The sequence below is a fragment of the Poeciliopsis prolifica genome, unplaced genomic scaffold, assembly GCF_027474105.1.
Source record: "Poeciliopsis prolifica strain line A6 unplaced genomic scaffold, Auburn_PproV2 SCAFFOLD070, whole genome shotgun sequence".
Classification (NCBI taxonomy): domain Eukaryota; kingdom Metazoa; phylum Chordata; class Actinopteri; order Cyprinodontiformes; family Poeciliidae; genus Poeciliopsis; species Poeciliopsis prolifica.
The window spans coordinates 705,001-725,000 of NW_026562445.1; the positions used below are offsets into that span (position 1 = coordinate 705,001).

At 44.9% G+C, this 20,000-nt stretch overlaps 3 protein-coding genes across 4 annotated transcripts in view; 1 reads left to right on the forward strand and 2 right to left on the reverse strand.

Moving 5' to 3' along the window:
- Positions 1 to 3,556, reverse strand: part of sfmbt2 (Scm like with four mbt domains 2) — a 33,177-nt gene extending 29,621 nt beyond the window's left edge. Inside the window, 1 exon segment of the mRNA XM_055020763.1 lies at positions 3,338 to 3,556. The gene's annotated coding sequence lies outside the window, so the exon portion shown is untranslated.
- Positions 1 to 12,173, forward strand: part of tmem110l (transmembrane protein 110, like) — a 12,745-nt gene extending 572 nt beyond the window's left edge. The window contains exons 1-8 of one of the 2 annotated variants that reach the window (XM_055020789.1): positions 6,576 to 6,954; positions 7,819 to 7,867; positions 7,950 to 8,045; positions 8,154 to 8,275; positions 9,035 to 9,147; positions 9,623 to 9,706; positions 9,801 to 9,929; positions 11,832 to 12,173. In XM_055020789.1, the coding sequence (XP_054876764.1) occupies positions 6,762 to 6,954; positions 7,819 to 7,867; positions 7,950 to 8,045; positions 8,154 to 8,275; positions 9,035 to 9,147; positions 9,623 to 9,706; positions 9,801 to 9,929; positions 11,832 to 11,942 (897 nt within the window). In that variant the 5' untranslated portion in view covers positions 6,576 to 6,761 and the 3' untranslated portion in view covers positions 11,943 to 12,173. Of the gene's footprint in view, positions 1 to 6,575; positions 6,955 to 7,818; positions 7,868 to 7,949; positions 8,046 to 8,153; positions 8,276 to 9,034; positions 9,148 to 9,622; positions 9,707 to 9,800; positions 9,930 to 11,831 lie in introns of those variants that run through there. The other variant, XM_055020790.1, reaches the window with a different exon arrangement.
- An 861-nt stretch (positions 12,174 to 13,034) lies between these two features.
- itih5 (inter-alpha-trypsin inhibitor heavy chain 5) overlaps positions 13,035 to 20,000 on the reverse strand; it is a 13,466-nt gene continuing 6,500 nt past the window's right edge. The window contains 7 exon segments of the mRNA XM_055020753.1: positions 13,035 to 13,448; positions 14,601 to 14,837; positions 14,840 to 14,977; positions 15,528 to 15,644; positions 16,214 to 16,267; positions 16,885 to 17,546; positions 19,526 to 19,835. Of these exon segments, the coding sequence (XP_054876728.1) occupies positions 13,201 to 13,448; positions 14,601 to 14,837; positions 14,840 to 14,977; positions 15,528 to 15,644; positions 16,214 to 16,267; positions 16,885 to 17,546; positions 19,526 to 19,835 (1,766 nt within the window). The 3' untranslated portion in view covers positions 13,035 to 13,200.

Consider the following 20,000-nt stretch of genomic DNA (forward strand, 5'->3'; position numbering starts at 1 on the left):
TGCTAGTTGTTAGCATAAACCTGCTAGCTGTTATTATTAACCTGCTAGTTGTTAGCATAAACCTGCTAGCTGTTATTATTAACCTGCTAGTTGTTAGCATAAACCTGCTAGCTGTTAGCATAAACCTGCTAGCTGTTATTATTAACCTGCTAGTTGTTAGCATAAACCTGCTAGCTGTTATTATTAACCTGCTAGTTGTTAGCATAAACCTGCTAGCTGTTATTATTAACCTGCTAGTTGTTAGCATAAACCTCACAGATCATAGAAACCGGGAGAAATGGAAACACTCGGCTGCTGTTTGGGCTCAGAGGGACTGAGTGCAGAGTGGTACAAAGGCTGACAGTCTCCACGCACACACACACACACACACACGCACGCACACACACACACTCGCACACACACACACACACGCACACACACCCGCACACACACACACGCACATACACACACCCGCACACACACATGCACACACACACACAGAGATCCTGTTGTGTAAACACACAGGCCTAACGTGGCTCACATGATGCCTCTCCTCCTGAAGTGTTTGTTCATTTTTTAAAGACATGCTTCAGTATCTTCCATTATTTTGATCTGGATTTTGTTCAGCTGACCCTGAACACACCGTCCCATCACGGTGGTGGCAGCATTATGCTGAGGCTGTTTTCCAGCTAATGGAAGCTGCTTCAGAGCTGATGGAGAGAAATCCAGGAGAGATTTTAACAAAACTGAACAAAAACAGTCCAGATATTAATTCTGATGTGAATCTGATCACCATTAGATTATTGAAATAATAGTCAACTAATTTAGTAATCAATCATTGACTGGAGATTCAAAAATTGTATTTTGTTGAAAGAATAATGCTCAAAGTGTTCGTTTTAGTTTGATCATCAGATGGTTCAGATTCACTTCAGCAGTGGTTCCCAGGGATTTTCTGGCCCCCATGGATTATAATAAAATCCCCTAAAAATCAAAAATAAAAATCAACGGGCCACATGTCGTTAAACCAGACATAAACTTTACACACACGTTGTTTTCAAACTCCACTAAAGTTTATTTCACACTTCAGGCTCCAACAGAACAAACTGCAAACTGTTTTTACTGTGAAAAACTTTGACTTTGACCTCCGCCCCTGCAGTGGCACGGCGCCCCCCCAGGGGGCGCGCCCCACACTTTGGGAACCACTGCACTGCAGCGATGATGTTGTTATATTTGTTAAATGTTTAGAATGATTGATCTACTGGTTCATTTGAACATCTTCATGTATTTCTCATGTATAAAATGTTTTGAGTGGTTCAATGAAAATTCAATTAATCAATTAATTGCTTAAAAATTGGCACATAGAGAATTTTCATTTTTCCTCTGAAACCTTTTTGTACAATAATAGAAATTAATTAAAATATTCAAATAAACAAATAATGAAATTTCTGTTTTAAATAAGAAAATAAACTTCTGTTTTTTTGCCTGAAATTTTTAATTTTCCTTCAGTGAATCTCAAACAGATGAAGATAAAACTAAAACTTTACAACTTCAGAAGTTTTGATTAAATTATATTTACAGACAAAAAGTTTTCATCTTAAATTCAAAATGTTTATGTTTAGTAATTTTTGCTGTTTTTTTCTTAAGGAGGCTCCAGTTCCAAACTAATTATTGTAATAACTGATTAATGACGATTAATCGTTTTCAGCGCTGCAGGTTTTGGCTGAGCATGAAACTCAGATATGAAAGTTGGTCCAACATTTTATTGATGGGATATTTACGGAGCGGATCGCTGGAGGCCCCACCGCTCGAGTTTTTAACTGATTGGCCCCAGATGGGCGCCGGGCGCCACGTGCTGCCCTTCTGTCATCCACCACAGATTTAATGAGGGATTAGGAGATTAACTCCCACTGCAGGCCCGGTTTACCGCCTGCTCGGTTCTGCTGTTTCTGACTCGTCTGGAGCCGGTTCTGGTTCTGGAGGATCGACACAAACGACCCGATGAGAGACAACAGGACTAGAGATCTGATCTGACAAAGTGAAAAAACCTTTGGATGATTTCAAACCAAACTGGACTCTGAATCATCTCCTGTTCAGATTTTCACTTTTTATTTAAAAACCTTTTCCTCGTTTTTCTACAAGAAAAACTGAAAATAGATGAAAAATGGAAGCAGATGAAACCTTCACAGTTCTGCAGGTTTGATGAAGATCAGGCTGCTTCTGATCAGATCAATAAAAATATTCAGTTTTCAATCGATATTCTGATTAAAACAACAACAAAAATGGACTAGTTGATTAGTTCACTGACCAATCATTCAGGAAAATGTAGTTTTTAATGTTCATCTGAGGAAAAATGAGATTATTGAGTTTTTGACCAATCAGAGCAGATCCTGGAGAAATTGGTGCATCCTTCAGGACAACTCAGAAAAATCAGAAATAAGAGCTTCAGAAACATCAATATATCAATAAATCAATGTTTGTTTTCGGTTGTTTCTTTTTTTGTGTGTTGAATCTGGAATCTTCTGGAAAAATGACCAGAAATATTGTGGATGCTGTCGGAGTGCGTGGGCTTTGCGTGGGCTTTGCGTGGCGGCTCCCCGCGCGGCCCCACGCCGCGTGCCACTGAAAGAGCGTTTCGGGAGAAAAGTGAAAGAGGAAACGCGACGCGCTCAGAGGAAGATGAGGCTGGGTGGAACCAGCCGCCTGCAGCTCTTAGACTTTGCACACTGAAAAACTGCAGCGGAAAAAAACTCCCACGGAGCCGCTCCACGCGCATTTCGGATTTAATTGATTAAATCTCGCGTGTGCCCATCAAAAGAAACCGAACCGGAGCCGGTCGGAGCCGCGGTTCGGTTTTTTCCTCCTTCAAAGATTTTCGGATTCAGTTTTCAGCTCTTCCACTCGAGCAGCTCGCAGCCCGCCATGTTGAGTCTGCCGTGACATTTCCACACTGTCCGGTGCTTTCCCACGGACTTATTTCTCTCACAGCTGACCAAGAAAATGTCCCGCGAGTCGCGTCATCGACAAAAACACCAAGAAACCATTTTTACATCGCGAGGAAATTCAACTTCCACCCCACGGGACTCGGTGTTTATTTAATTTTCTGTTTTCTCTCTGCGTGGAAAATAAAATGAAATATTATGACCGGTGTGCGGGATCCGCGGGGGGTCTGGGGGCAGGAAGAGTCCCGCACAAACTAGTTTATCGCTTCTTCCTCCTGCAGAAACACAGCGACTCACTGCGAGAGCGTCTAAAAGCAGCAGCAGAGGAAACAACTCGCTGCGGGTCCGCCGCGTCCACGCAGCGCAATCCGGAACCCACGGAGGTGAAGAGGCGTCGGGAAGCGGGCCGGGGACCTCACCTGTCTTACCTGTCCCGGTTTGTCCTCCGCAGACCCCCCCTCCTCCGTCTCAGCCGCCGCCGCCGTTTCAATATGGCATCTCCCCACTGCGCATGTCCGCAAACATGTAGAGATATTTGGAGCCAACTCCTCCACTGACCTGTCAGCGCAGAGAAACGGCGCAGAAAAACCCAAAGATCAGGCAGCGGCGAGCAACTGACGCACACGCAGCGTCAGCGCACGTTCAACCCGGAAGTCCGTCTGTTCGGCTGCACGAGCGTCACAGCAATAAAACATTCATGAAGTTTTTCTGGTTCCGTCTGTGGAGTTTGTCCTGTTGGGAACGAAACTGATTCTGGGCTTGGATTGAAACTCTTTACTTTATACCGAGAGATTAATCAACTCGATCCAACAACTGCAGTCAGTTTTTCTTGAGTTATGATATTTGTTTCAGCAGGAAAACAGAAAAAAACAGTTTTCATTTGTTTCATGTTTTTCATCTTTTTTATCTTTTTTATCTTTTTTCATCTTTTTCATCTTTTCATCTGTTTTCATCTTTTTCATGTTTTCATCTTTTTCATCTTTTTCATCTGTTTTCATTTTTTTTAATCTTTTCATCTTTTTCATCTTTTTTATCTTTTTCATCTGTTTTCATCTTTTTTTTCTTTTTCATCTTTTTCATCTGTTTTCATCTGTTTTCATTTGTTTTCATCTTTTTATTTAATGAGTCTCAGTTTTTCTGTCTTATATTTTGTTCTTTTGTTCCATATTTTCATAATAGATGATTTTTAATTCAGACATTCTCTAATCATCATAACCGCCTTGTTTTGTTTTTTCTTTCTGATTCTTTGGACCAGATTAAAATAATCCGGTTTGGATTATTTTTCTTTTTTCTTCTAGAAGTTTTGATCTGGATCCTTTAGATCTGTTGAACATGAATCTCCTCCAGTTTGTTTTCTTCATCATTTCCATGTTTCATTTTCTGTTTTATCATTTTAAAAGTTGTTTTTGACCAACTTCTTGTTTCTCTGTTATCCTTTATTTGAAGTCACGTTTCATTTATCATTTATTTCATTTGTTTTTGTCTCATTAATTAATGTGCAGTTTATTGTTATTATCAGTTATGATCAAACTATTTGATAATCTCATATCAATCAGCGGGATTCATTTTTCTCCTTCATCTCTTTACTAGTTTATTTTTTCTCCAGGAAATCAAATGATTTGATATGTGTTAATATTATTGTTTTTTCTTAAATCTCACCTTTCCTCTTCAGCTCTTCAGTGTTTCCCAGTGTTCGTGGCCCTCAGCGCCCCCTGGCGGCGCATGCCGCATCTTCTTCCTTTGCTAAACAAGAAACAATCATTAAACCAAACTTGTAACTTTCACCGATGAAAACTGTGACTTTGTAAAGATGTTGATCCAGCAGGAAGCTGCTGCAGGTTTGATTGGAAATTTAAATATTACTATAAATGAATCAGTTCCTCTGTGGAAGTTTGACCTTTGGTTATGAAACAGAAGGATTATGATTTTAATGTGTTTCTCTGTTTCCCGACAAAATCCCAGTTAAATGTCTGACAGAGTTTAAGGAACAGAAACGGAGCAAAATTCAGCCAATGAATAAATAAGATTTAAAAAATGATGCTGGAAAGATTAGAACCAATTTTTAAAAACTAATCTAAAGGTTTTTATTATGAATAAAGATGTATTTTTAGCTCCAGCTGAATGATTTCCTCTGGCTGGGAGTTTCTTTGTGTGGCCTGGACCCGTCCAGAACCAGCAGAGGAAGGTTCTGCAGGAACAGATGGCCGAAGCGTGGCTCCGTTTAATCTGCACGAGAAGGAGCTTTTCCGGGCGGCGGGGAGAGGATTAGCCTGCAGCGCCAGGCGGACACGTGCTTCTGTTCTCGACCCAAACACCAACGTTCAGAACCAACCGTGGAGACATTCTGCCGTCAATGAAGAGAGAGAAACCAAACGCTGCTTCATGACTAAAAACATGCCACACTTTTCAGATTTCCCTGGAATGTTTTTCACGGCGTCTCAGAAAGTTTGACTAGAATCTGTCAACAAAACGGATCGGAGGAAAGATGTGAACACGTTTCTCCTCAATTTCAGGTTCTGGGGATCTGGACCCGATCAGACAGAACCCATCAGAACTGCACAGAATTATTAATATCCTTGATTTATCATCACTGGTCCTGGTCCTGGTCCTGGTTCTGGTCCTGGTTCTTGGATGGTCACTGTGCTGCCCACACTCGGCAGAACCGGGCCCAAGGGCCGTTCGGGTCGGTGTCAGAGTGCAGAATCTGGGTCGTCTGTGGATTTGTGGGATATGAAGCAGATTAATTTCTTGAGCCGCAAACATAAACGTTTGATTCTTCGATCTTCTGGGTCTGTTATTTTCACGGAGTGGACCCGTCCTCCTGGTTCTGCAGAACTATTTCTGACTTAAAGGTCGTAATTTAACTTGTCAAAACACAAAGACTTCTGGGAAAATGTTCTCTGGACTGAAGCTGGATCTGATCTAGAACTAATGCAGAACCTGAAGGACCCGACTGGTGGTGGCGGTGTGGTGATGTGGGCTGCTTCAGAACCAGCAGAACTAAATGGATCCATGAGTTCTGCTGTGCAGCAGGAGAAGGTCCAACCGGACCAGCAGGTTCACCTCAGCAAACAAAAACAGTACAATTCCTGTTTTTGGGTGGCCTAGTCAAAGGAAAGTAGAGAATCTGATTGAATCCAGCAGCAGTCAGAACTCCTGAGGAGAGTTTAGCTTTCTCATTACAAATTCAATTTATGATTGTTGAATTTCTTCTTAGGTTATTTTTGTGTTATTAATATTCAGTTTCTTATCTGATCATCAAAGCAACAAAACAAATTTGTGCGGAAAGTTCATTTAAACTAGATACGTCATATCTGGTTTTTCATGTCAAATTAAAAGTCTCTTTTCTGTTATTACGGTTTTAAAAGAAATACTTATTAAATGTCCCAGTTTTAAATTTTTCTAATAACAATCAGCTGATGTTTCTGCTTTATAGAGATTTAAATTTTATTTTTTCCTGATAACATTTGGATTCCATAAATTTTTCACTTTTGTCACTAAAATATTTGACATTATTTCCGAATTTCTTTAGTTCAAAATTTCTCAGATAATTAATATTTTCAGTCTTTATTTTTTCCTATATTTTGGAATAAAATATGTTTATGATCAATATTTGATCCATCTGTTTTGGTGTGTTCCAGCTGGTGCTTTTATTTTGAAGGGGCGTCACCGGAAGCTGGTGCTGGTGTCGCTGCGCCGCTTTCCGGCGGGTCCATCCCTGTTGTTGTGGGTCGGAACATCGCCGCTGCGGTTCCCCGGGATGTAACCACTTTCTGGACCGGCACCGAGCAGAACGGAACCGCAGGCTGGCCGGTCCAAACGGAACCGACTCGGGGTGGATTTATGGCAACAATGGAGCGGTTCGGCGGGGTGGTTCTGGTGAAGCGGGTTCTGGACCTCGGTCCGGTCGTGGTGGCCAACATGTCCGACATTAACGAGTCCGGACCGCACGGCTGCGATAACGGAGCTCTGACGGACCGGTTCGGGGTTCTGATCCAGGCGCTGCTGGCCGTCGTGGCTTTCAGCACGCTGATGTGTGAGTACCGACTGCACGGTTCTGGTTCTGGTTCTGTCCTGGTTCTGGTCCTGGGACGGCCTTCAGGAGCCAACGTGGCGTCTGGTTCCCGCTGGACGGAACCAGAACCGCTTCCAGAACTTCTCCACCAGAATGAACGAGGTTCGACATTCCAACAGAACCGAGTCTGTGGGATGGAACCGATCTGATCTGAGGCCCGGTTCTGGACAGAACCTGAACCTCAGATGGATTTAACTGCCTGGTCTCAATCAGATTCAGGTCCAGGCTTTGACTAGGCCACTCTGAAAGCTTCTTTGTGGATCCTGTGAGGTGGTCCCAGTCAGCCCAGTTTCTGGTCTTGTTGTAGAGTCTTGACCTTTGACCTCAGCTCGTGATCTCGGGTTCTTCAGAATTGATTGTTTTTCCTGTAAGTTTCTCGTCTTATCCTCGATTATTGATCGGTCAGAGTCCTGCGGCTCCTGGGCCAATAATCAATCAGGCTGATCGATTCTTCATCCTGACCGCAGCAGGAAGATCTTCCTCTCTCCATGTGGGGTCGGAGCGCCCCCTGCTGGGCTCCTGCTGTGGCCTGCAGCAGTCTGGAAAAGTCTGGAGTCAGATTCCAGGATTTTCCAGGATTATCCAGGATCTGTGAGGTTCTGATCCAGTCTGGCTCCAGAATATTCCGAGTCAGAAGGAGTTACTGCAGCTCTAAAGCACGGTGGAGGGAGAGTCATTTCCACCTGTGGAGTTTTTATTGCAGTGATTTTATTTGGAAGTATTTACAGACATAAAGCAGCTTTTTATGAATAATATCTGTTTCTCTGCCCTGGTGAATTTTGTCCTGTTGAACATTAACACGCTGAAGTCGGTGTGTGTTTGCAGTGAAGCGTTTCCGGGAGCCAGCAGGCGTCAGGCGGCCCTGGAGGATCTGGTCAGAACATTTCCTGCTTTTACTGTCCGGATTGAAAACACGCGACGTTTTCACATTTTGAAGGTTTTTTTGTCTTTTCCAGGTTTTTCGACACGTCCAAGCAGGCCATCGGAGCGCTCTTCATCCACTTCACCAACGTCTTCCTGTCCACGCTCAGCAAGGAGGATCCCTGCTCTCTGTGAGTCCCAAATTCAACATGGCCGACCCGACACGGCGCTAGCTGCTAGCTGCAGCCTCTAAGCTCTGGTCTAACAGAAATAAAACGCAGCGGTGTTTTCCTCTGAAGGTACCTGATGAACTTCCTGCTGGATGCGACGCTGGGAATGCTGGTGATCTGGGCAGCAGTGAAACTGGTTTCCAGACTGGTGGAGGCCAAGCAGTGGAGTCTGCTTTCCTTCGGAGAATACGGTGAGAGGAAATCCTTCAGCTCATGAGAAAACACACAGAAAGTACACCAACAGCTGCCTCAATCACAAATAGTCAATGATTTAATCAATCATTAATCATTGATTATCAGATAGATAACCATCAGATAGATGGTTGTCTATCTGATAACCGTCAGATAAATTAGTTATTGATTAATCGCTAACTGGAGTAAACAAGTGCTAAGAACAGACATCGGATGAAAGAAGAACACAATCAGAGCCGAAATGAAGCCAAAACTCAACAATAAATATCAACATTTTACATTTGAGATAAAAACAAATGATCTTCCTGTTCACCCAGAATCCTCTAGTAACAGCTCCAGCTTCTCGTTCTGTGAAACAATCGCCTTATCAATACAAATAATAATCAACACATTCATAGACAGAAACTTTTAGCCGCAGATTTATCCTTCAATACAAACAATCAAGCATTCATCAAACAAATGCTGCTGTTACGATTTAGGTGACAACATTTTATTATTCAAACACGTAATTGAGTTATTTGTTGCATCTTTCTAATCGTGTGAAAAAAAGTGTGAAGTAGTTACATGAAAAATCTGCAGAATTTCCTAGTTTTGAATCCGATGAATTGATCGACAATAATCATACTAAATACAAGTGAAGGCAGAGGGAGCAGATCCAGAGTCGGCCACTAGAGGGTGCTGTGGTGAACCAACCCGACTGTTCTGCTGCTTCCTGTGTGCCTGGATCAACTCAGCTTGTGATGGTCTCTGTCCACCAGGCGACCCTCCGCAGGCGGCGGCGTGGCTGGGTCAGGGCGGCGTCTACCTGCTCATCATGGTTCTGGAGAAAGGCGTGATCAGCCTGGTTCTGCTCGTCCCCGGATGGTCCAGAGTAAGACGGGTCAAAATGGACTGAACGTTTGGGACTTGGTGCCCAGATCCGGTCCTGAAGATCCTGCATGTTTCACATCACGTGTGTCAAACTGAAGGCTCGGGGGCCAATCCGGCCCGCGTAGCTTCTCATGTGGGCCTCCAGAGGGACGCATTAACAAAACCTTCAGTATTACAAGCGAGCTGAAATATTGTTTCATTAACTACATCAAAACCATTTTTATCTACTTACTGACTCATTTAATCTGTTTTATTTTGCAAAATTAAAGTAAAAATAAAAAATTCACAATATTTTGCTAATGCATACACTCTATGCAGATACATATTTATAAATTTGCCCCAAATCATTGATTTTATTGGAAAATTCCCCAAATTATTCTGAATCTTGATGAGTTCAGTAATTTAAAGACGTACTCTGCTATTCATTTTTATTGATTGATTCTGGGATCAATCAAACTGTAGTTCCTCTGTTCCAGCTGCAGGAGGTGCTGCTGAGCTACATCGCTAACCCACAGCTGGAGCTGGCGCTGGTCATGCTCATCGTGCCGTTCATCGTTAATGTAAGCTGATTTAACGGTCGGATCGGGTCCGATCGGGTCCGGTCGGGTCCGGACAGACAGCGGATTCATGCTGTTCCTCTGCTGCCCCCTACAGGCCGTCATGTTCTGGGTGGTCGACAGCCTGACCATGAGGAAGTACAAGACCATGACGGGCCTGGAGCACAGCGCACACTCCAAGCAGACCGAGGCTCTGCCAGCAGGGGGCAGCAGCGAGGAGGCTCAGGTGAGACTGACCTACGTTCATTGTTTCTGTACTACGCCCCCTAGAGGACGTGGCAGCTGGAAATGTTTCAGTTTTAAGGTTTGTTAATATTTGAAGTTTTATGTTTTTCTTTAGGATATTAATGAACCTCAAACTTAAAAACAAAAATCAAAACAGGTCAAACATAACCTTTCCGTCTATTTTCATTCTTTCCAAGACACAAAGAAAAGAAAAAAACTGTTTGGAGTATTTTAGTGTTATAAAGTTTTTATTTCTCTTCCACAAACAAACATGATTAAAAATCAATTTTCAGCCAGTTTCTGCACCAAACAGTTAAAAACGTAGAAATGTGTCTAAAGGTTGATTTTAAATGAATATTGTTACTCAGCAAACCTCAGTGTTTTTGCTCATTTGCACTGTTCTTCTGAGAGGAAACTCAGAAGAACAGACATGGCCCCCAGGGGGCGCCATCTGTCTGGGCTTTCAGTCCAGGTTCTGGTAGAGTTCTAAACTAAAGCGGGTTCTGGATCAGAACCAGGTTTGTTTCTGTAGGGACAGAGGAAAACGTCAGAGTTACACACACTGAACAAAACTTAAACATTGAAAACAAAAAAAAATTACATCAAACATGAATCAGTTTTCATCTGTTTCTACTTTTTTATTTATCTCTCATATTTCATCTGTAATATGGAATATTAAAAATTTTGACAAAGAGTCAAAATAAAAATTCAGTAATATTTCATTGACACCACAGGCAGATAAATGTTGTAAGGCAGATTGTAGATGGATGCTTAGCGAATCCATCGTTTCTTTTTGATGGAACAAAAATACCTCAGATTATTGATCAGCCCTCAGAGATTCTCCAATAAATGAACATTCATAATTTGGTAAAAATAAGCTCAACTCTTCAAAAGATTCAAAAACCTCAGAGCTCCAGCTGACCGCTGAGTCTGAGATTGGAGATGCACCGTTCTTGCTGTGGGAGAACCTCCAGGCCCTGAGGGGCCCCTGCCCTGGTCCATGCCCCGGTCCACGCCCCGGTCCACGCCCCGGTCCACGCCCCGGTCCACGCCCCGGTTAATGTTTTTATCTGAGGTTCTGGTTTGATCTTCATGTGAGATGGTGAGTGTCCTAAACTCACCTGATTTTTGTTTTCGTCAAATTTCTCTGTTGAAATCAGTTTTCTGAACACAGAGACCATGTTTTCAGTTTCCATCATCTCAGGGGTCGTGACCTTTGTGTGTAACGGGATTAGAGGCTTTGTTTCTTCCTTCTGTGGCGCGCTGCCAGGCGGCCATGAGTCGAGCCTTCATCCAGGGAATAAAAGTGACATTTATGGAGCGTCTGCAGGCTGATGGGATGGAAAGCAGAGGAGGAAGAGGAGGAGGAGGAAGAGGAGCACTCACAGTGTGACTCACAGCAGAGTTCAGCTTTCAGCTGCAGGAATATTTCAGCTGTTTAAACTATAAGTCACATGGAAAAAAGCAACAATGAAACTGTTTGTAGAAATAAAAATGCAGTTTAGAAGAGCGGTGTCCAAAATGTGGCCTGGGGGCCATTTGTAGTCCTTGAAATGATTTTGTTTGGACCTGGACTAAAAGTTAAGAATGGATAAAATTAGGCAAATAGCACCGACAACAACCGATTCCACAAAAACATGATTATTTCTGTTTTTCTGAAAATCTTTTTATGTTTTGGATCTTTAATGGTTTCATAAAAGATGCTGAGCAACAGATAAACTTTTCTGGTTTAAATGATTCATAATAGTAATAATAAACAGCAGCATGTTGCTTTACATTCATAAATTCTGATGGACTCTCATAAGGAGTGATGTCACTTCCTGTGATGGTTCGGAATCGAAGATCCAGAACATCCAGACTGGGAATGCTGAACTGGGATAACTGGTCGGCTCTCCTTCCTCAGGTTCTGCTGGCTGACAGCGACTCCGGCGAGGAAGAGGAGGAGGATGAAGAGCAGCGGGTCCATGTCCAGTACTCAGGCGGGCCGCTGAGACCCAGCTGGGTGGTGGTGTAGAAACGGTCCAGTCAAAGCCTCATCTTCATCATTAGGCCTTCAACTTCCTGCCTTCCAGTGGAAGAAACTCTAAGAGGAATCAGTGATGACATCATCATCAGAACTGTGACGGGTCTCCCTGGTCCAGAACCAGAACCTTTGGTTCTGGTCATGCAGTAAATCCGGATCAGAATGGTTCTGCATTTCAGGAGGAAAAATGAGTTTATCAAAAAATAAAGTTATTAGAAATGAGCAGCTGATGATCCATCTGATTATTTTTAACAGTTTAACCTGTGACCTTTGACCTGAGCTCCCAGCAGGTGAGATTATCAGATTATTTTGGATTATTTTGCATTCCTTCTGCCTTCGTTGTGAAGCTTTAAGCTGAGGCGGTTCTGTTTGGGTCAGAAGCAGAACCTCAGGCCGTCCAGTAACAAATCCATCTGCTCTACTGCTCGGTGCACTGAAGTTTTTTCTTCCACCTGATTTTCCACTGAAACATTCCTCTGCAGCTCCAGAATCAGAATCTTTTTAGTTTGTAAATCACACAAAGTGTTACATAAAGAATCATGATGTTTTTCTACATAATTAAAAACTATTATTTGGGTTAAAAAATAATTTCTTTAATAATTTTGGTAGAATTAATTTTGTTTAAATGACTGGAACTCCACACAAAGAAATGTTTCATAATCTGTGCAGTAAAACAATTATCACATTTACTGAGATATTGCTATTCTGGGATCAATACTCTAATAATCATATTTCTATGTTGCTGTTTATTCCTGATTGTTTCATGTTTTATTTGTTCTTGAATGTATTTTTAATAAACCAAATAAAGGATGAAAGTTTCTGCTGGTTCTGGTCGGATCCAGAGTCCTGCTCTGCTCTGAACCTAAATAAACCCAAATGATTATTCTGAGACCAGAACTGCTGTTGAGGTTCAGTTCTTACCACCCACACCTGGCTGCAGCGCACCTGTATGGGCGGGGTCTGATCTGTGTGGGCGGGGTCTGATCTGTGTGGGCGGGGCCTGTGTGGGCCGCTGCACTTTAATGAGGCCTGGTAGCAAACAGCTGTTACCCCTGAGAGAAATTCCAACAAATGAGTCTAAAACTAGTTTAAAGTTTTTATTCACGTCAACATGGAAAACATTCAACATCATGAAACGTCATTTCATTAGAAATAGTAGAAAACAAACGTACAGGTTGAAACCTGACGTCATCAAGTTATATTTGGATATAGTTAAATCAGATAATAATTATGATAATAATGATAGTATTCATCCGTTGTTGGTGTTTCCGGTGTCGAACAGGTGAGCCGTGACGTAATCCTCGTACCGGCCGTCAATCAGCTTCTCTGCATTGTTCCGGGCAAACCAGCAGTCCACGCTCTGCGTCCCGCCGTAGATCCGCCTGCTTTTCCGAACCACCGGTACCGACCGCTCCTTCACCTTCAGGTGTGCGGACGGGTTCAAGTTTCCTGCCGCGTCGCCCGGCGCCACGCCCACTTCCTCATGCAGGAACTGACCTGGAGTCAGGAAGAAACCGTCAGCTTCACATCCTGCCCTGAAACTGAAACGATTCAGTTTAAATCAGATTTCTTTACTTTGATTCTGAATTGGGGTTCAGCGGAGCAGCAATGAGCCGTTAGCATCGAGCCGTTAGCATCATAGCTGCAGCAGAGGGACCTCAGCTAGTAATTCAGAAATTCTCCTTATTTGATGGATAGCTCTGGATTTTTGCATCTGTTAAATGTTTCTGAACAGTTCATATCTTACCTGCTGGAGATGGATGACATTTTCATTCAGTGAAATCCAGATCAGTTAGTGCTGGAGGATGTAGCTAGGCTAGCTAGCATGTAGCCCCACAAAGGCTACATGTTAAAGAAAATAAAGTCTAAGTGAAGTTCTACCACCTTAAAGTTTATGAAGTTTTATGTTTTTATTTTATTCTGAGCAGAAAATCTAAAATGTTTTCAGGAAGATTACTGGTGGCGCGCGGCCTCCACTGTGTTTATCAGCCCATCTGAAAGAAAGATTTTACTGCGGGTAAGTCCTGAACCAAACCACGGCTGAGCTGGTTTTCAGTCACATCTACATATTCCAGGTTTTATTATTTACCATCTGAAAATGAACAAATGATAACGATGAGGAGGGTTGAAAATCTGGCAGGTTGTTAGCATAACATTAGCATAACCTCAACATTACTATCCAAGAACATCTGAGCATCTATGAGCAGAAACTGTTGAAGACCAGATGGAACCGTTGGGACACTGCAGGGCAGGGGTCCAAAGTGTGGTCAGTGGGCCATTTGTGACCCTTCAAATTATTTTAGTGGCCCCTGAATGCAAATCATGAATGATAAAATTTATCAGTTTAAAACCTTTTTTATGTTTTGGATCTTCAATGATATATCGCTGAGAAGGTAAAACTTAAAAAACCTCAAAATAAAATCTTCCTGCATTTGATGAAATGCAGAAAAGCTTCAACAGTCGTTGAAGCAGGTGGAGGTGGTCCCTCCAGTAGTTTGGGTAAAAAGTTTGGACACGTCTTCTGTCCTCAACCGTCTGAAACTCGGTTTGAACTTCAGCTGCTCTTCATGTCTGAATGTAGCTGCTCTGTGATTGGCTGACTCCTGCTTGCGACAGCAGCCAATCAGACGGCAGCTTGTTGGGACGTACCCAGCAGGCCGTGGCAGCGCGGTGAAAGCCCGGCGCTGTTGCCGATGTAGAACCCCAGGTGGTCCCTCTGGTAGGGGCTGGGGTTCTTGTACTGGTGCAGCAGGATGACGAAGCTGATGTTTCCTCCCACTGTCACCGTCACATTGGCCCCGCCCACCACGGCGACGGACAGCCGGTCGCCTTCCACGGCCGTGGTGGCGTGGCAGGGCAGGACGATGCGGTCTCGCCCGTCCAGGAGACCTTGGTGGGGGTCACTTCGATGTAGGCCCGACGCGGCCGATCCATCACCACAGCAATGCTGCTGAAGTACGTCCGCTGCTTCTTATGGCTGCCAGGGGGCGCCGGAGCGCCGACCAGCCGGCCGTTCACTGTCACACCTGGAAAAGTCAAGGAACCATCAACTAATCCCACCTGAGGTTGGGAAAGTCTGAGTCATCTCAGGCTGCGGCTTAAAGGGGCGGCGTCATGTAAAATAGATTTCTATGTTTTTAGCTTTTCATCATGTAAAACAAACTTGGAGTTTTGCTCTGATTATTATGTTTGATAAATCATTTAATCTCCATGGAAACCATTCAGCTGCAAGGCCTGGGTGGTCCTAACCCCGCCTTTCAGACGTAGCTCCTCCCCCTCTCTGCTCCTTCAGACTAGCCAGAAGCAATTAGCAAACAGCTGCTGAGCTCATTAGGAGCTGCTGCTCAGAACAACGCTGGTAAAAACACTAAAGGGCTAACAGGGGAGCCATGTTGGAGGACTTTCTGGAGTCAAATTTCTTATAAATCTTACTTGATATGTCATTTTATGACAGCTGAAGATGACATTATAACTTTGTCTTGCTATAAAATGCCAGAGTGAAGCCTGGCGGCCCGCCAGGCTGAAGATCTGCTGGAGGAAACCTGAGAAACAATGAGATCAGCTGGTGATGCTCACCAGAGTACTGGTGGTCAGAAAGCAGACGCAGGACGTCTCCAGGCTCTCCGTTGATGTTGAAGCAGACGGTCAGCTTACTGAGAGGGAACTCCACCACGAAGTGAGGGTCGCCGTCCGCTGAGAGAGAGCAGCACAGCCAGGAATGAGGGATCACTGAAGACATTTACATTTCAGATTTTCTATTTGGTTCAGACTTTCTCCCTGGTACGAAAGAAAACTGTTTAGGCCAATAAGAATTTCTGCATTTTCTTTCTTACAGTCCAGATGCTCTGTGGATAAACGTGTGACCAGGCGAGGGTCCGCTGTTGGTTTGAGTGTTTTATGTTGCAAATGTCAGTAAAGTGTCATATTGTGACCTGCTGTTTCTGATGTCTGGATTGTTTTGGGCTTTTGTCTTCAGGATGTTTTAAAAGGCTCTTTGGAAGCAGCTAAATGAGATTACAGAGCGACCCTAATGACAGGGCATTAGGCCGTTTCTGCCCCTGATGCCCCTCTCTTTACTAAACACAAACATCCAGGATCAGCTGCTTAAGTACAACGCTGAGCTGCTGCTGGCGCTTCAATTAGAGCTTTTCAGAGGAAAGCCAGGCTGATCAAAGCTGCCAGGCTGAATGAGAGACCCAGAGGCCGAGACGCTTCAATCTGCTGAAATTCACTCCAACAATGAGACAAACGTCAACACTTACCTGAGGTTTTGGACACAGTGATGGATTTCCTGACCGGTCTGCTCTCAGATTTTCCTGCAGAGAAAAATCTGTTCAGAAAGTGTCAAATAATTCAAGATATAATGATTTATAAACAATAATCTGGGAGCAGAAAGAATTAAAATACAACAATATACCAGAATAATGAAACAGAACTAATGCAGGATGTTCATCTTCTAAATGGTTTATTTTTTGAATTTCTAAAAATGTTTTGTCAAAACTTTAGCAGGTAGTTTTTCATACATGAACATTAATACTTAATGCTCCATCTGATGAAAGTTTTATAAATGAATCAAATGTTCAACGTTCTGACCAGGTTTACAAACGATCTGCTAAACGAACCTGAAGAATTCCTCCTAAATTTAGTTAAAATAACAAAGAGCCAAAGATGAAACCCTGAGGAACCTCACAGGTTAAATAAGCTCCTCTAGAAAACCTTTGACCTTTGAATCAGAGGAAACCAAATTCCATAAAACTGCTCAGATTTTGTGTCAGTTCATCCTGAATAATTTAACATTATTTGTTGGTTTGGTTTCCAGGGACCCAAACTGGACGGATGGATGGGAAACCAGCTTCCTGCTGGGAGAAACTGGATCTGTTGTGAATTATTCTCCAATGTTTCCCCGTCTGATGGATCGGAGGTGAAGCCTCACCCGTCCGGCTGCTCAGAGAGGAAACCGGGCCTCCCAGGTTCCCGTCTGGTTTCTGTGGCGGCTCGTCATCTGCAGCCGGCAGCTCATTGGCCGGTGAGGCGGCGTCGGGTGTGGGCGGGGCCGTGGAGGCCCGGGTCAGGGGGCGGGGCCGGTCCAGCACCATGTGGGTGAGCGGGGTGAGGAAGCGGAAGGTGAGGGACAGGTTGGTGGCCTGCTGGGTTTGCTCCTCCCTCTCCCCGCCGGAGCGGCTGCGCAGCCGCGCCCGCAGCCCCTGCTTCACGCTGAGGAAACCCCAAACACGCCGCACAAAGTCTGCAGCCACTGAACCCAGGGAGCTCCCCAACCCCTGCGTGACCCCTGACCCCACCGCCTCGGCTCCAGCGTCCACCACCGCAGTCGCCGCCTTCACGTGTTTCTCCGTCTCCGCCTGCAGGCGGCGCAGCGGCACGTCTGTCTCCATGGTGATGAGCCGGTCGCTGTTGCTGGCGGTGACCTGAACGCGGAGCGACTCGGCGCGGCGGTCGGTCAGCTTCCCGGCCACCACGATCTCCGAGCCGTTGAAGTAGTTGGTGAAGAGGCTCTGGGTGACGTAGCCGACCGAGTTCTGGGTGTAGTTGATCCGGATGTCGGACAGAAGCGGCGTTCCGATCTCGTTGTAGAACCTGGAGAGGAACAGAGGTGGTGATGGAGGTGAAACCTCTCAGAGGTCTCCACAGCAACCTTTAGCTAACTGGACATAGAGGTGCCTTTTGTCCTACCATCACAAACGTAAAAACGTGAGAGTTGCTGAGCTTAAGAAACAAACATTTATCAAAGATGCATCAGTAGTTTTCCTGGTCAGTGGTTTCCTGCTGGAGATGTAACAGAAACAGATTCCAGGTCCACAAGCTGCTCTCGTCTGTCAGATTCAACTCCAGAAACTGGACTGGGAAGAGCGCCTCCCTTTGGTCACATGTGGTAAAGCTGGACAGAAACATGGAGGGGATGGAAAAACCCAACAGCAGAAAATCTGGCAAACATCCAATCGTATCATCTTTTCTCTGCTAAATAAAGACCATAAACGCTCCATGTTGCTTCTACCTGGTCGGCCATGTTTGTTTCCTCTGAGCTCTAAACATCTAAACTCCTGAAATCTTGAGTTTCTCCTGCTGTGTCTGGGCTGCAGGGTTATGGCATCATGAACCTCTCCTGGTTGGGTCTGTTTTCCCATCACTATTCAGACATGAAGATAAACCTTGAAGCCTTTAAAGTCTTCAGACTCATAGAAACCTTCATGTTTCAGAGATCAGACGCCTCCAGCCAGGTTTGGTTGGACGTTTTAAGGACCAGCAGCAAAGCGGTTATTTCAGTCTCAGCTGGATGTTTGTGTGGTTGCAGCTTCCATCATCAGTGGATCATCTCCATCCGGCTCTTTAAGCCGCTCACAATGAGAGCATGAATGTGATCTGAGGAGCAGAGCGTCCTGTCAGCTCAGCAAACCTGCAGCTGCTTGTTCAAGCCGGAGCGGCTCTGTTATCAGAGTCTATCCGTTAACCCTGCACACACAGTCAAGACGCAGGCTGCACTACACACACATTCCTGAGCCACTGAACAAACTCCTGCAGACGGCAGCAGACCAGAGGACGGCCTGCAGACCAGAGGACGGTCTGCAGACCAGAGGACGGCCTGCAGACCAGAGGACGGCCTGCAGACCAGAGGACGGCCTGCAGACCAGAGGACGGCCTGCAGACCAGAGGACGGCCTGCAGACCAGAGGACGGCCTGCAGACCAGAGGACGGTCTGCAGACCAGAGGACGGTCTGCAGACCAGAGGACGGTCTGCAGACCAGCTGATTACAGGAGAGCCTGAGAGACTCAGAACAACACGGCATGCACAGGGATCACATCTGGATCACAATGTCTGGAAACGACATCAGTTTAACGTTCCTGCATGTGAGAAAAGATTTGAGAAAAACTCTGACTATATTCACATATTTGCTGATTCATATTCCAACCTTTCAGCTTCCTTCCCTTTTATCTGACCAGTGAGTTTCTCTTCTGAGATCAACATGATGATGAACTAAAGAGAAAGACGACAATGAAAGACATTCTGGATACTCCTTCCACTAAACCTTCGTTTCCCTGCTTGGAAGTAACAGCCAGCTTCTTTAGCAGTAACTCCTGTGGCTTTATTCAAATCATTCGGGGTCAAAGCCAGACTTTACAGGTTTTCCATTACAACCCATCAATCTGACCAGTGAAGCGTTCAAACTGACCCTCACTGTTGACCTCTGTCACACTAACCCAGAGTGGTTCTGTTCCCAGTTCAGACCAGTTACTGGACCAGTTTAGAACCAGTATCAGACTGCTGCAGACCAGCTTGAACCCAAACCTTCGCTCACCCGGTTCTCTAAACATTTTCCACAACATCATCACTATTTCAGTTTATTACATTAAAACGATGTGGAGCCAGAATCTGACCCAGACAGGAAGGATGGAGGAGTTACTGAAGAGAAACTCCTCCATCCTGAATATTTGTGTTGAGAAAGTTTTGGAAACGAGTTGGAAGGTGAAGCTGGGAGTCGTCTGCACAGCAGTGGATCTGGATCCATTCAGGCTGGAACCTGAAACTGAAACTTTCTGTTCAAGCCGTCAAGCGTTACCCTTTGAGCATAGCACCAGCGTCGGCTTCCTCGCTGATGCGTCTCGTCATCCCGCAGTTCTCCAGAGCCATGCGCTCCAGCAGCCGGTAGTCCACATCGTTCCCGATCCCGATGGTGAAGATGCAGAACTGCTCCTGCACGGCGGAGCGAGTGTTTCCCAAGATGGAGGCGGACCGAGTCTCTCCTATGGTAGGCCGGCCGTCCGTCAGAAAGATGATGAGGGAGACGCTGTTGGGTCCGGTGTTGGGGTCCGACAGGTAATCCCGAAGCAGAGCAGACCCGGTCTGGATGGCGCCGTCAATGTTTGTGCCTGAAGGGAAGAAGCTAAAATGAAGGCTTGATGGAAAAACCTTGGATTAGTGGCTGAGACATGAGCGTCCAGCTCGGTGCTGAGGTCGGCCAAGAGGTCGGCCAAGAGGTCGGCCAAGAGGTCGGCCAAGAGGCCGGCCAAGAGGTCGGCCAAGAGGTCGGCCAA